The 14,918-nt window shown below is 43.3% G+C and overlaps 1 protein-coding gene across 1 annotated transcript in view; it reads right to left on the reverse strand.

Moving 5' to 3' along the window:
* The window catches only part of LOC144682207 (meckelin-like), a 112,289-nt gene that overhangs the window by 62,134 nt on the left and 35,237 nt on the right, over window positions 1-14,918 (reverse strand). Inside the window, exons 9-10 of the mRNA XM_078544613.1 lie at window positions 8,281-8,380; window positions 4,183-4,260 (exon numbers count right to left, since the gene is read on the reverse strand). Coding sequence (XP_078400739.1) covers window positions 4,183-4,260; window positions 8,281-8,380 — 178 coding nt within the window. The remainder of the gene's footprint in view (window positions 1-4,182; window positions 4,261-8,280; window positions 8,381-14,918) is intronic.

A 14,918-nucleotide genomic window follows, 5' to 3' on the forward strand; every position in this document is an offset into this window, starting at 1 on the left:
TTATCTGGCAAAATTTGACACAGAGCCACATAAGGGGCTATTGGGGCAGATGGGAAAAACCTTGGTAAAGGACATAGGTTTTCAGGAGCGTATTAAAGGAAGACAGAGAGATAGAGAGGCAGTGAGGTGTAGGGAGAAAATTCCAGGGCTCAGATCCTAGACAGCAGGATGCATGGCCCACCAGTAGGGGGTGCAAAAGAGGCTAGAAATGGAGGTGCGCCGAGATCTCAGAGGGTTATAGGGCTGGAGGAGGTAACAGAGGGATGGGGCCATGGAGGGAAACATGGAGGCTCTAGAAGAAGGCTTTAGTGGGTATTTAATTATAATGCAGGAACAATTTTGTAATTATTTCATTGCACGCCTGTCAGGAATTAAACAGGGAACCCGGCACATCTGTTATGTCTTCTGCATCAAGTGTATAGAAGACACCATTTTGTTTCAGAGAGGGGGGAAACCGTGAGAAACAGACCAGGGAACACAATCTTCAGTTAACTGATCTCCAGCACGTGTGCTTTCCTTCATTCCCCTTTTACACTCAGAATGGCAGTAACTCGCCTCCTGACTCCCCAAAGCCTGTCCAGCATCTACAAGGCACAAGTCAGGAGTGTGATGGAACACTCCTCACTTACCTGGATGAGTGCAGCTCCCACAACACATATCATGAAAATATAATAATTTTCATAATATTATTGTGATTTATTATAAAGGTAGGTTAATAGTGGGGTTTGGATTAGTTTCTCTGTGTGGATGCGTATGGGGTGGGGCTTTAATTGAATTAGAGACAACTGGTCCGGAGAGTGATCAAAAGGGAAGCTAGGTTTGAAATGCTAAATATGTAAACATGACTGAAGCTTTAGAATGTGCATTTTTAGATAAACCAGAGTAGTTTCAATTTCAAAGAGATGGTAAAGTGTTATACTTAGCCATAAGAAGTTAAGCCAAACAGTGTGTTTATTTTTCCCAAAGGTTACTGATAATATGAGTACTATAAAAGATTTACATATTGGAACAATGGAATTTACATTAAAAAGGGAGAAAGATGTATAAAGGAGATGAGGTTATGTGTAAGGAGGAAGGAATTCTAAGATCTAACACAAGTGTGAAAAGCCTCCAGCCTCTACGCATCAAGCTGCAGTCTACAGGAACCAAAGCTAAGTAAACTCACTATGAATATCACTGTCCAGGATATTATGTGTTTTGTCTGGGTCTGTTGAATTCTATTTTGCTTTTACTGTTGCCTTAACGGAGGTGTAACTGGGAGTTAGATTAATTAGGAGATTTAGGAGTTATTATAATTGAGTTTTGTAAACCTATGTATGTGCTTAAAATCCTTTTCTTCTAGTAACAAATGTATAATTTAGTTTTATAAAAAACCTCTAACTCTTGGTGGGCTCATCACTACTGAATTCAAGGCACGCATCTCCAAATAAAGTACAAATTGCAAAACTGTTGTGGCAGCGGTTTCAAGTTTCCCTCTGGGATTTGAGCAGTTTGGCATTTACCGTCCGCTGTGCCATAACACACTCAAGAAGCTTGGTACCGCCCAGGACAAAGCCGCCCGCTTGATTGGCACCCCTTCCACAAACATTTACTCCCTCCACCAAAAACAAACAGTGGCAGCAGTGTGTACCATCTACAAGATGCACTACAGAAACTCACCAAGGCTCCTTAGACAGCACCTTCCAAACCCATGACTGCTATCATTTGGAAAGACAAGGGCAGCAGATACATGGGAATACCACCACCTGCAAGTTCCCCTCCAAGCCACTCACTATCCTGACGTGGAAATATATCGCCGTTCCTTCACTGTCTCTGGGTCAAAATCCTGAAACTCCCGCCCTACTGTTCCCACTCAAGAAAGGATCGAGAACAAGCAGGCACAGATTTAAAGTAATTGGCAAATGAAGCAAAAGCAACATGAGGAAAAATGTTTTCATGCAGCGTGTGGTTAAGATCTGGAATGCACTACCTGAGAGTGTGGTAGAGGCATGTTCAATCGAAGCACTCAAAAGGGAATTAGACTGTCATCTGAAAAGGAAGAATGTACCGGGTTTCAGGAGGAAGGCGGGAGGATGGCACTAAGCTCATTCGGAGAGCTAGTGCAGACACGTTGGGCCAAATGGCCTTTTCTGTGCTGTAACAACTATATAATTCTGTGATTCAATTGAAAAGAATTGCATCTTAGTTTCAAAACTCTCCATGGCCTCGACCGTCACTGTCTCTTTACCCCCATAACCCACTGTGCTCCTCCAATCCTGGCCTTTTGAACATCCCTGATTTTTCATTGGACCAGCATTGATGGCCGTGCCTGCCGTTCCTAAACTCTGGAAGCCTCTTCCGAAACCCCTCCATCTCTCCACCATTCTCTTCTCTTTCAAGAAGCTCATTAAAACCTACCACTTTGACCAAGCTTTTGGTCACCCATCCTAATGTCTGCTTATGTGATTTGGCATCTAATTTTGTTTGCCGAGCAGAGCGGATAGAGAGAAACTGTTCCCATTGGTAGAAGGGTTGAAAACCAGAGGACACCAATTTGAGGTGATTGGCAAAAGAGCCAGAGGAAACATGGGGGAAACACTTCTTTCACACAGCAAATGGCTAGGATGTGGAATATACTGTCCAAGAGTGTGATGGAGACACATCCAATCATGGCTTTGAAAAAGGAATTTGGATGAGCACCGGAAGAGAAAAAATTGGCAGTGCCATGGGAAAAAGGCAGGGGAGTGGAGCTAGCTGAGTAGCTCCTACAGATAGCCAGCACAGAAACGATGGGCCAAATGGCCTCTTTGTGTGCTGTAACCATTCTATGACTCAGTGAACACTCCTGCGAAGTGCCTCGGGACATTTCATTGTGTTAAAGGCACTTTAAAATGCAAGCTGCTATTGTTGTTAGTTCCTTCTAAAAATAATGATGTACACAAAATGGCACCACACAATGAATTTACATTGGCAGGTTGGCATATTTCCAGAGAGGCTCTTTCCTTTGTTCCTTTGCATGATGACAAATTGCATCCTGCATCATCAGCCAGAACACAATTTTAGCCAGGAGTTCACATGCTTATATGTCTTATGAGGAACGGTTGGACAGGCTGGGCTTGTTTCCACTGGGGTTTAGAAGAGCGAGAGGTGATTTGATTGAAGTATATAAGATCCTGAATGGTGTTGATAAGATGAACGTGAAAAAGATGTTTCCTCTTGTGTGTGAGTCCGGAACTAGGGGGCACTGTCTTAAAATTAGGGGTCACCCTTGTAGGACAGAGATGAGGAGAATTTTTTTCTCTCAGAGGGTTCTGCGACTTTGGAACTCTCTGTCTCAGAAGGTAGTAGAGGGGGGGTCATTGAATATTTTTAAGGGGTAGATAGATTCTTGTTAGGCAAGAGAATCAAAGGTTAACCGGGGATAGATGGGAATGTGGAACTCGAAACACAAACAGATCAGCCATGATCTTATTGAATGGCGGAATAGGCTTGAGGGGCCAAATGGCCTACTTCTGCTCCTATTTCGTATGCTCGCAACTTCCACTGGAGGTGGGATCACATTGTTGTGTCAAAGTTAACTGCAGTATGGTCAGGTGTTTCAAACGCCTGATGTTGGTGACTGGGGCTGCAGAAAGAGCGGAGAGATTGGGACTGAGGCAACAGCTGTGCAAATGTTGTTATTCTTGTTTTCGTTTTGCTGACATCAGAAAGAGGCTTGCAAAACTTATCCATCTTGTGACCAGCATCTGAAGCATTCTATGAATTGACACTCACTTCCTGCAACGAGTTGACCTGGCTTTGGGCAGAAGTACAAAAAGCAAAAAAAAAATACCGCAGATGCTGGAAATCTGAAATAAAAGCAGGTCAGGCAGCATCTATGGAGAGAGAAACAGAGCTAATGTTTCAGCTCGATGACGTTTCATCAGAACTTTCGGCACTCCCTTCATCATGCCTTAGCCACCATCAGATCATTATCTCACCCACATTGCACACCCTTCCCATAGTGATATTCCCTTTCAATTCTTCCCGCCTTCTCCTGATATGTCCTGTAGCGAGGAAGTTGGAAGTCAGGAGCTTGGAACAGAGGATCCCCAATATAATTGACACTCTGGGGCTTTGATACTCTGTACTATTCCACTGTTAACCTTCTTTAACTGTCCACGTTACTGCAAACCCAGAAAACAATACCATACAATGACTCACCTGTAAAGTACCCCCTCTTACATCTTCCCAGCCCAGAAAGTTCCCACGAGCATCATATTTCACAATTTTCAAGGTGATCTGTCGAAAAACGAAATGGAAGGTTTTGGAACTGGGCACTGAAAACATGACACAACAACTTAAACAAAGATACAGTTATGTTTTTCACTCCCGTTCCCACACCCACCGGAGTTCACTGCCTGGGAATCCAGGTGTGAAAGAATGAAGATGAACTATGCACAGTAGCTCAATTATATAAATATCCTTAAATTCAATAAGCCATCCTTAAAAAGGTACAGCCGCCATTGTTAGCATGTGCTTACCATCCTTGAATTAAACAGCCCAGGGCCATTTTAAGCCCACTTGACTCCCAGCTATGTCTCTGTGCATCAATGGAGCCTTCATTCATGGCTTGCCTGACTACGCAGGAGTGCCAAAGCTGGAATTCAGCACTCTTCCCTCTGTCAGTGAGTGGAGGTACAGCCATGCTTTGAAGACTTGGGAGCTATGCAGGAAACCACAGGGCAAGAGAGAAGGTTTGATGGTAAAGTGCCTGCCTGGGCTCTGCTTGGCAACTGCCCAGAACGCCACATTTGAAAGCAGCAGCTCAGTAGGCTGGCAGCTTTAGACACTACATAGCATCCCAAACATTCTTCAGAGAGGTTTGGAGCAGGGTATTCCCTGGAATTGTGGCCTTCAACAAAAAAAAAACTACTGAATAACACCACAGCACAGATTTCTCAGAATGAACTGAGAAAAAAGGGGTGAAAGTATTAGACACATTGGGGTAGGTCTTGACTTTGTGAGATGATGCAGCCCAATTTATATCTTTCCTGATTTTATTTTCATTCCGGTTAACAGAAGTAGCAATGGGGAGGGATGTAAAGTGGGCAGCTGACTCGCTATTGCCCACATTAGATGATCGAACAAAGTCAAGATCTAATCTATTATGACCAACACAAGGGAACTGGGGGCCAATATATTTCATAGATACACAACTTAAATAGCCAATAAGTGGATTGGGGAATGGTTGCCACCATAGCGATGTTCAAATAATATCACACCCCATGAGGCTGATGAGAGAGGGAGCTTTATAATGGTTAGCTAAACCCTGTGGATACATTGAAATCACTGCTTTTTACAGTTAACTTTATAGTTTTAGTCCAATTAGGTGTGTGTATCTGGGCTGCGAGCAGCTGTTGGTGCAGATGCTGAGTGTCAGTATATCCTTCTGACATTGATTCAAACCTAATGACGAGTGCTTGTGACATCATTATGCTAAACTATCGCAAAGTAATTTGCAGCTAACTACTGGCACATTGTATGGCTGCTGTATCTAATCAGGGAGTTAATTCTGCTCTCATGTGCCTGTCAGGCATTTGTTTGACTTGTTTATGATGATCATTAAGAAAGATTCTGCATTTCTGTAGTGCCTTTCATGACCTCAGGGTGTCCCAAAGTGCTTTCCAGCCAATGGAGTAAAGTTGTAATGTAGCAAACACAGTAGCCAATCTGCAAACAGCAATGAAATAAAAGACCTGTTCATATGTTTTCAGGATAAATGTTGGCCAGGACAGCAAAAAGGATTTGCCTGCTCCTTCTGACAAGCACCCATGGGGCCTGTTATATTTGCCTGAGAATGCAGTGTAGCACCTCATCTGAAAACAACATCTCTGACAGTGCAGCACTTCTTCAGTACTGCACTCAAGCGGTAGCTTGGAGTGGGATTTGAACTTCCACAGGCCTAAATCCCAGGCAAGAATGCTACTCCTGAGCCACAGCATATTACTATGCTTCATTACCTTTCATATCCACATGTCTCATTTTTCTCAGGAAACAGCTGGAATTACTAAAATGATAATTTCCCCATGCAAGATTTAGATGTTGCACCATCTCTCTATTGAACTGCATTGAGGAAATACACAAAAAAATGTATAGAGAGGGAATCATATATTTAATATTGATTTAATATTTTATGACACAGCTTGTGTGCCAGATAGCTTAGAATTATAAATATACATTACTCTCCTCACTGAACAATAATGCTGTTTGACGAGCCCAATCGATAAGAACATATGAAATAAGGGTTGGAGTAGGCCATTTGGCCCATCAAGTGTGCTCCGCCAATCAATAAGATCATAGCTGATCTTCTATTTCACCACCTTCATGCCCTATTCCTTGATTCTCAAACAGAATGAAAGTAGTCGTGTGGTAATATAGAACCTAAGTGGTACATTCACTGGTGCAATCTCCATGGCAATGCCTCTACCAATCAGAGTCTGCTTGCCAGCCAGTCAGCACTCTCTTCACATACAGTATAAATTGTTGTTTTCCCCTTATATTGGTATTCTTGCGAAGTGTCCTGATGAGTGCAAAACGAGAAGGTTCGACATGTCTCTTTCAACAGCAACACTTAAGAATGGGAGTAGTTAAACAAAACATTCCTTCAGCAGATTCAAGGGGTGGGGTCGAGGTGAGATAAATGCAGGTTCTCGATTGTTGAACCAAATGATCCTTGGAGTTCAATACAAAATGCAGAGTGTAGTAGACCTTTCATTTTTATTCTGTAAATTAAGGTGACCTGCATTTTGCAACATCCTGTAATTATTTGTACACTGAAATGTTCATAATTGTGCAATCCTTTTATTATTTTATACCGTATTTTTATTTTAATGACTCTATATAACTATGTTATGAATCCTGATTTCTCGTTTTATGTGTCATCATCACCACTCGAAACCTGCCGCCATGAAGATGTTTCAATAAACCAATTATGGATTCAAATAGCCCCTTATTGTGGCATGCTAATGCCCAAAACCTGATAAAATCCTGCTCTGCTTTTTATTTTGTGTTCTTCTATGGTTACTTGATTAAAGCTCACAGCAACATCTAATCACCACAATCAAAAGTTAAAAAAAAAACTTTCCTGTTCTGTTTTGTTTTGCCCTCATTCCAAAAATATTATCGGTTTACAAAATGTTCTGGTGCGCTGTGAAATTCTCAGTTATTATGCCACTGGAGCTATTAGAAATTTACAAAAAAGACTAAAAACCCTGATTTTTTTTGGAGTTGGGGATTTGTCAGTTAGGCTTGTGCGTGAACAGTTAGGGCAGAATCTTCTGTTCTCGGTAGGTGTCTCATGCACTGCCTGAAAAAGTGGCGAGCCACCCGCGCTGACGCTGAGGGGGGAAGGACAGCCGCATCTTCTGCCCATCAGGCAATTAAGTGGACAGCGGTGGGCCTTCCCCCAGACTGAGGACCCAAAATCTGGGCCATTTTGGGATCTGTGGGTTGTTCTCACAGCCTTTAACCTGCATCAGCAGATAAGGCATAAGGACAGCAGGTCACCAGAAGTGGCAAAGATATGTTCTTTATTCTTTCGTGGGATGTGGACGTCACTGGCAAGGCCAGCATGTGTTGCCCATCCTTAATTGCCCTTGAACTGAGCGGCTTGCTAGGCCATTTCAGAGTCAACCACATTGCTGCGGGGTCTGGAGTCACATATAGGCGAGACCAAGTAAGGACGACAGATTTCCTCCCCTAAAGGAAATTAGTGAACAAGATGGGTTTTTACAACAATTGATGATAGTTTCATGATCACCATTACTGAGACTAGCTTTCAATTCCAGGTTTATTAATTTAATTTAAATTCTACCAGCTGCCATATGAACCCATGTTCCCAGAGCATTGGTTTGAATCTCTGGATTATTAGTCCTGTGACAGTACCACTGTGCCACCATCTCGGCAACAGAGGTCACAGGTTCTGACAGGCAGCCACCTGTGAAAGTCGCTACATAAATGCAACTTCTTTCTTTCTAATACCTCCTCAGGACATCCCAAAATGCATCCAATATTTTTGTCATGTATTTAGCGTTGACATGCAGGGAACCACAGTTGCTAAAATGTAGATCATCTAAATGCTGGGCCCAACAGCTCATTAAGCAATCCTCGATGGCAAGAAACTGCGCACAAGAACGCACTTATTATCATCCGGTTACACATTGCTCCTTGCCAGGAACCATTTGTCGGCTAGATTAATCTGCAGGTCAAAAGTAGGCTGATTTTGCCCCCATCACCGTATATACATCACTATACACTTGCCTGCGAATCCTTTTTGAAAGCGAGTCCCTTCGGGGCTGTTTGTCCCAGGGATGCTGCTATATTCGTATCCACATAGAAGAGTTTCGGGAGGTAGTTAGTACTGCAACAAAAAGGGAAGAATTAAAAATTCTTAAAATTTTAAAAAGAGATCAGGCATCCTGGAAAAATAAAGAATGATTAAGCGGCCATTCTACTGTTTGTCAGGAAGCACAAAGCAGGTAACTGTCATAAGTACAGAAAAGATTATTTGCCAAACGCATGTCATCTGCGAATGACCTGGCAGCTAGAATTCTTTTGAAAAGTATGCCAAGAGCTGCCAAATGAACTCCATAACCCACAACTCAAACAATGGGCTCTTTGCCCAGAAATATCTTTTTGGTACAAGAACGTTTGTCAATATGTTTTTGAGATTTGAGGGTAAATTCATTGTTCCTGCAATCGCAGTGGAGGAGCTTAAAGGCAACACAGGAACGAAAGAGTTTGCATTTATTCACATTGCCAGTGCTATTTCTGTCTATAATTAGTCATGGTCTTCAAGGGACTCGGTTTCAGAGAGAAACAAGTGATTAAAGCTCAAGGGCACCACTCCATATCACGCATGGCTGACCTCTCACACCACCTGCCATGAGCAGGTTAGAAGAATCACCATACTGACTACCAATCTGCTTGGTCACATCATGGTCCACAAGTCCTGGGGTGGGACTTGAACCCAAAGCTTCTGGCTCAGAGGCAGGAATGCCACCATCTGAACCACAAGACATCCCGGTATTACTTCAGGATATCCCAAAGATATGACGCAAAAATAGGTGGGAAGGCAAGTGGTGAGGATTACACAAGGAGTCTACAGAGGGATATAGACAGGTTAAGTGAGTGGGCAAAAACTGCGTAGATGGAATATGATGTGGGAAAATGTGAGGTTATGCACTTTAGCAGGAAGAATAGAGGAGCTGAATATTATTTAAATGGAGAAAGACTACAGAAGGCTGCAGCACAGAGGGATTTGGGAGTCCTTGTGCATGAATCCCAAAAAGCTAACATAAAAGTTTAATAGGTAATGGGGAAGGCAAATGGAATGTTGGTCTTTATTTCAAAGGGAATGGAGTATAAAAATAGGGAAGTCTTGCTAAAACTATAAAAGGCACTAGTTAGGCCACACCTAGAATACTGTTAACAATTTTGGTCCTCTTATTTAAGAAAAGATATACTGGCATTGGAGGCAGTCCAGAGATGGTTCACTAGGTTAATCCCAGGTATGGAGGGGTTTTCTTATGTGGAGAGGTTGAGTAGGTTGGGCCGGTACTCATTGGAGTTTAGAAGAATGAGAGGCAACCTTATTGAAACATATAAGATTCTTAGGGGGCTTGACAGGGTAGATGCTGAGAGGTTGTTTCCCCTTGTGGGAGAGTCTAGGACCAGAGGGCATAATCTCAGAGTAAGGGGGCACCCATTTAAAACAGAGATGAGGAGGAATTTCTTCTCTCAGAGGGTAGTCAACCTGTGGAATTCTTTATCGCAGAGGGCTGTAGAGGCTGGGTCGTTAAGTATATTCAAGGCTGAGATAGACAGATTTTTAATCAGTAAGGGAATCAAGGGGTATGAGGAAAAGGCAGGAAAGTGGAGTTGAGGATTATCAGATCAGCCATGATCTCATTGAATGGCGGAGTAGACTTGATGGGCCGAATGGCCTACTTCTGCTCCTATGTCTTATGGTCTGAGGTATTTTACAGCCAAAGAAGTTCTTTTGAAGTGTATTCACTGTTAAGACAGTGTCATGGCCTTGACTCTGACTCCCATGGGAGTATAAGATCATTAGATTTACATGCAGGTACCAGCTTAGTGATGCCACCTGACTGGCAGAACTCAGAAGTTATTGGTTAAAAAGTCCAATTGCTCAGCACACCCCTTGCGTGGTATGAAATGGATGCTACTAACCGGGTTTAGGGCTTATTATTGGTCACAGAATTCTACATGATAAGCTCCACCGAAGGACTTTTCTGATCATCCAGATTGCCTTGCAAGAAGCAGTGGCCCAGAACATCCGAGGAATGGCAGTCACAGTCGGATCGCCACTCCGCTCCTTTTCACTTACCCAGGTCGGGAGCACATTTATTGCCCGCACTCCTGACCCGGGCCTGGTGAGAAATGTGAGCATCCCTGATACCCGAGGCCTTCCAGTGCTGAGCAGCAGCATCAGGGGAAGTAAAACCATGCTCCCTTTTTACAGCACTAGCTGCTGTCAAACGAGTAAGCTTAATTGTCCCAGCTCTGACAGTTGAGAAGGTCAGGAGGATAGTCGGGGTGGGGTGGGAGGGTAGTCGGAGGGTAGTCAGATGGTAGTCGGAAAGTCCAGTGGTGGCTTGGGGGGGACGTAAGTACCATAGTTAACCAGGAGTTAGAAGTAGGTTTTAATCCTTCTAACTATTCCTGGGTAGCTATTCTGCCAAGAGAATCAGAATCACGCAAAGTCTTCGATTTAAGTCGGAGTTTGCTGGGGAATTGCCCATTGGAATTTTAAACTTCCCGGAAAATTTCCACGCAGTCCTTGCATGGGGGCTTCCGGGGCTCTCCCAGCGCATCTCTGGGGTACCCCCAGGGTATGAGCCCTCACGGAATGGAAGCTCGGGGCCAATGTGTGAATTCCACATTCTAAAATGACAACAACAACCACTTTCATTTATATAGCACTTTTAATGTAATAAAGTGCACCAAGGCGCTTCACAGGAGTCAAGAATTGACACCGGGGTGAAGAAAGTGATATTAGGATGGGTGACTAAAAGCTTCATTAAAGAGATAGATATTAAGGGAGAGTCTTAAAGAAGGAGGACAGTCAGAGAGAAGTTTAGGAGCTCCAGTGTTTAGATTCTGGAAAACTGAAGACGGCCAACTGGGGGGCACGGGGAATGGAGGATGTGTGAGAGACCTTGAAGAGTGCAGAGATCTAAGAGGGTAATAAAGCTGGAGGAGGTTACAGAGATAGGTGGGGCAAAGCCATGGAGGAATTTCAACAGGGGAGTGAGAATATTAGATCAGAATTTCGATCTTCGTGAAACAGCACTGTATCTGCATTCCATGAAGATACAACAAGTTTCCTTGAGTTTCTGTGCGGATAGGACTTCTTACTTAAAAGCAAAGTGCTACAGACGCTGGAGATCGGAAATAAAAACTGAAAAGTGCTGGAAAACACTCAGCAGGTCTGGCAGCATTTGTGAAGAGAGAAACAAGAGTTAGCGTCTCGAGTCAAATATGACTCTTCTTTGGAACTGAAGAAGAAGAAGAGTCCGAAGAAGAATCATATTGGACTCGAAGTGTTAACTCTGTTTCTCTCTCCACAGATGCTGCCAGACCTGCTGAGTTTTGCCAGCACTTTTGGGTTTTTATTTTCGGACATGTTTACAATATCTTCCTGTTCTCAATTGACCAGGTGCAGATTGGAACAGATTGTGGAGCTGCACCCATCGGTACTTGCCATTGGAGCTGCAATACCATGACAAATATCTCTTTCTGTGCTCTCAGCAATAATAACAGGGGTCTATTCTTCAGTTGTGATGTGTACTTTTCAATGTCAACTCACACAGACAGGGAGGCTCCTGGTTTTGAATCCTGGTCAGTGTTGAGTCATCTGATCTTATCTGGTGTAAAGGTTGCAGCGCTGCAATTAGTTGGGGATAGGGACATGATAAACCAGCGCCTTTCCTAGTCCCGATCATGAACCTGCGGCCCACACAATCTTTAACCTGTTGTTTGCCACTCGTGATAAAACGAAAAGATGTCCTGTACCTTGGCATGGTGCTAAGAGTTAGTAAAATGTCATTGATCTTGCAACAAGACTAGTCTAGTCCATGATTCACATATTTTATGGAAAGGAACAAACACTTTTGTATTGCTTGACTAGCTGCACAGATTAGTCAAGGAGTTGCATATTTGCCCTTTCAAAAGTTATTCTGCACTGCAGTTAACCATTAAGTGAGTGCAACGTTTTATATTCCACAGGTTGTACACTTCTGTTGGTGGCACAGACACTCATCGGTGACTTTCTTTCCCCACTGGCTGAGCAGTAACAACCACGTGGGGAGATCGTGTCTTTGGGCGAGTGCGTCACACAGGTGAGACTGCATCACCCGCCCGTTATACACCTCTGACACTCCGGAGAGATGCTGATCCAAAATCTCACGTTTTGTGCTGTCACCCAAAGTCAAAATGGCCCAGCTTGGTATGTGTGTGATTTAATAGCACGTCAGCAAGGTGGAGGAGCTTCTGGAGAATATGCACTTGCAGGAGAAGACGGTCAGTGGTCTTGCATTTAATAAGACAGATGACGGCCTGTTCTTCACTGACATGGGAGATAAAAAGATAAATCCACTCCAAAATAAAGGAAAATTGAAACCACTGAAAATTGACCTAATTCTACAGCTGCCTTGCTGTTAGCTCTCTCATTGTGTAGAGCTGATTCAGCACCTCGCCTGTAATTTGATCTGGTTCACTAGACACTACGCCTGGATGTGTCATTGTCTTGAGCCCTTGTATTATATGGCTGTTACACAAGGACATCCTTTAAAGGCATAGAATTGTATAATCATAGAACTGTTACAGCACAGAGGGAGTTCATTCGGCCCATCATGTCTGTGCTGGTTCTCTGCAGGAGAAACCCAGCTAGTCCCACTCCTCCGCCCTTTCCCTTTAGCCCAGCAATTTTATTCCCTTCAGATAATTATCCGATTCCTTTTTGATAGCCAATTTTAAATCTGCCTCCACCACAATATAGACGCTGAGAGGATGTTTTCCCTCAGGGGGAATCTAGAACTAGGGGGCACAGTTTCAAAATAAGGGGTCTCTCATTTAACAGGGGGATGAGGAGGAATTTCTTCTCTCAGAGGGCATTATTGTTTTGGAATTCTCCCTGCCCCATGTGCATTGGAGGTTGGGTCACCGAATGTATACAAAGCTGGTTAGACAGATTTTTGATCGACAAAACAGTCAAGGATTGTAGGGGACAGGTAGGAAAGCGGAGTTAAGGCCTCAATCAGATCAGCCATGATCCTATTGACTGGATGCGATGGCTCAAGGGGCCAAATGGACTACTCCACTCCTATTTCTTATGTTCTTATGTTCACCCTCAGGCAGACATTTCAGATCCTAACCACACAGCATAAAAAAGTTATTCCTCATGTTGTGTTTGGTTCTTTAGCCATACACCTTCTTTAGCCATACCCTCTGCTTATTGACCCTTCCGCCAACGGGAACAGTTTCTTCCTATCTACTCTGTCCAGACCCCTCATGGTTTTGAGCACCTCTATCAAAACTCCTCCAACCTTCTCTTCTCTAATGTGAATAGCCCCAGTTTTCCCAATCTATCCAGAAACTGAAGTCCCTCATCCTTGGAACCGTCCTCATGAATCTTTTCTGCACCCTCTCCAAAGCCTTCACATCCTTCCTAAAGTGTGGTGTCCAGAATTGGACACAATACTCCAGGTGTGGTCGAACCAGCATTTAATAATGGTTCACAATAACTTCCTAGCTTTTGTATTCTGTGCCTCTATTTATAAAGCCCAAATTCCTGTATGCCTTATTAAATGCTTTCTCAACCTGCCCTGCAACTTTCGACAATTTATACACATATACCCTAGGTCCTTCTGCTTCTGCACCTCTCTTAGAATTGTGTCCTTTATTTCAAATTTTCTTTCCTCATTCCTCCTACCAAATTGTACCACTTCACACTTTTCTGCATTAAATTTCATTTGCTACCTGTCTGCCCATTCCAGCTTGTCTATGTCCTCTTGAAGCCATCATCCTCACAGTTTACAATACTGCCAAGTTTTGTGCCATTTGCAAATTTTTAAATTGTGCCCTGCACACCAACGTCTAGATCATTAATATAGATCAAGAAAAGCAGTGGGTCCCTGGGGAATCCCACTATATACCTTCCTCAACTGTTTACCACTGCTCTGGTTCCTGTCACTCAGCCTACCTCATACCAATGCTGCCACAGTCCCTCTTATTCCATGGACTTTACCTTTGCTGACAAGCCTGTTATGTAGCACTTTAGCAAATGCATCTTGAGAGTCCATGTAAACCACACCAACCACATTACCCTCATCAACTATCTCTTTTACTTCATCAAAAAACTCAGTCAAGTTAGTTAAACAGGATTTTCCTTTAACATCTGTGTTCTGGCTTTCGTAAATTAATCGGCATTTGTCCAAGTGACTGTTCATTTTTTCCTCAGATTTCCATTTCTTAAAGCTTTCCCAACACCGATGTTAAACTGACTGGCCTGTAGTTTAGGAGTGACATTTGCAAATCTCCAGTCCTCGACCATCCCCATATCTAAGGTGGAATGGAAGATTATAGCCAGTGCCTTCCCAATTTCCAACCTCACTTCCCTCAGTATCCTTGGATGCACCTCATTCAGACCTGGTGACTTATCAACCTTAAATACAGCCAGCATTTATGAAACTTCCTCTTAATCAATTTTTAGCCCTTCCAGTGTGTCAAATATCTCCTCATTCACTAGGACTTGGACAGCATTTTCTTCCTTGGTAAAGACAGGTGCAAAGTATTCATTTATTACCACAGCTATGCCCTCTGTCTCCATGCGTAAATCCCCTTTTTGGCCCCTTATAGGCTCCAGCCCTCCTCCT

Source organism: Cetorhinus maximus, chromosome 6 (assembly GCF_964194155.1).
Source record: "Cetorhinus maximus chromosome 6, sCetMax3.hap1.1, whole genome shotgun sequence".
NCBI classification, from domain to species: domain Eukaryota; kingdom Metazoa; phylum Chordata; class Chondrichthyes; order Lamniformes; family Cetorhinidae; genus Cetorhinus; species Cetorhinus maximus.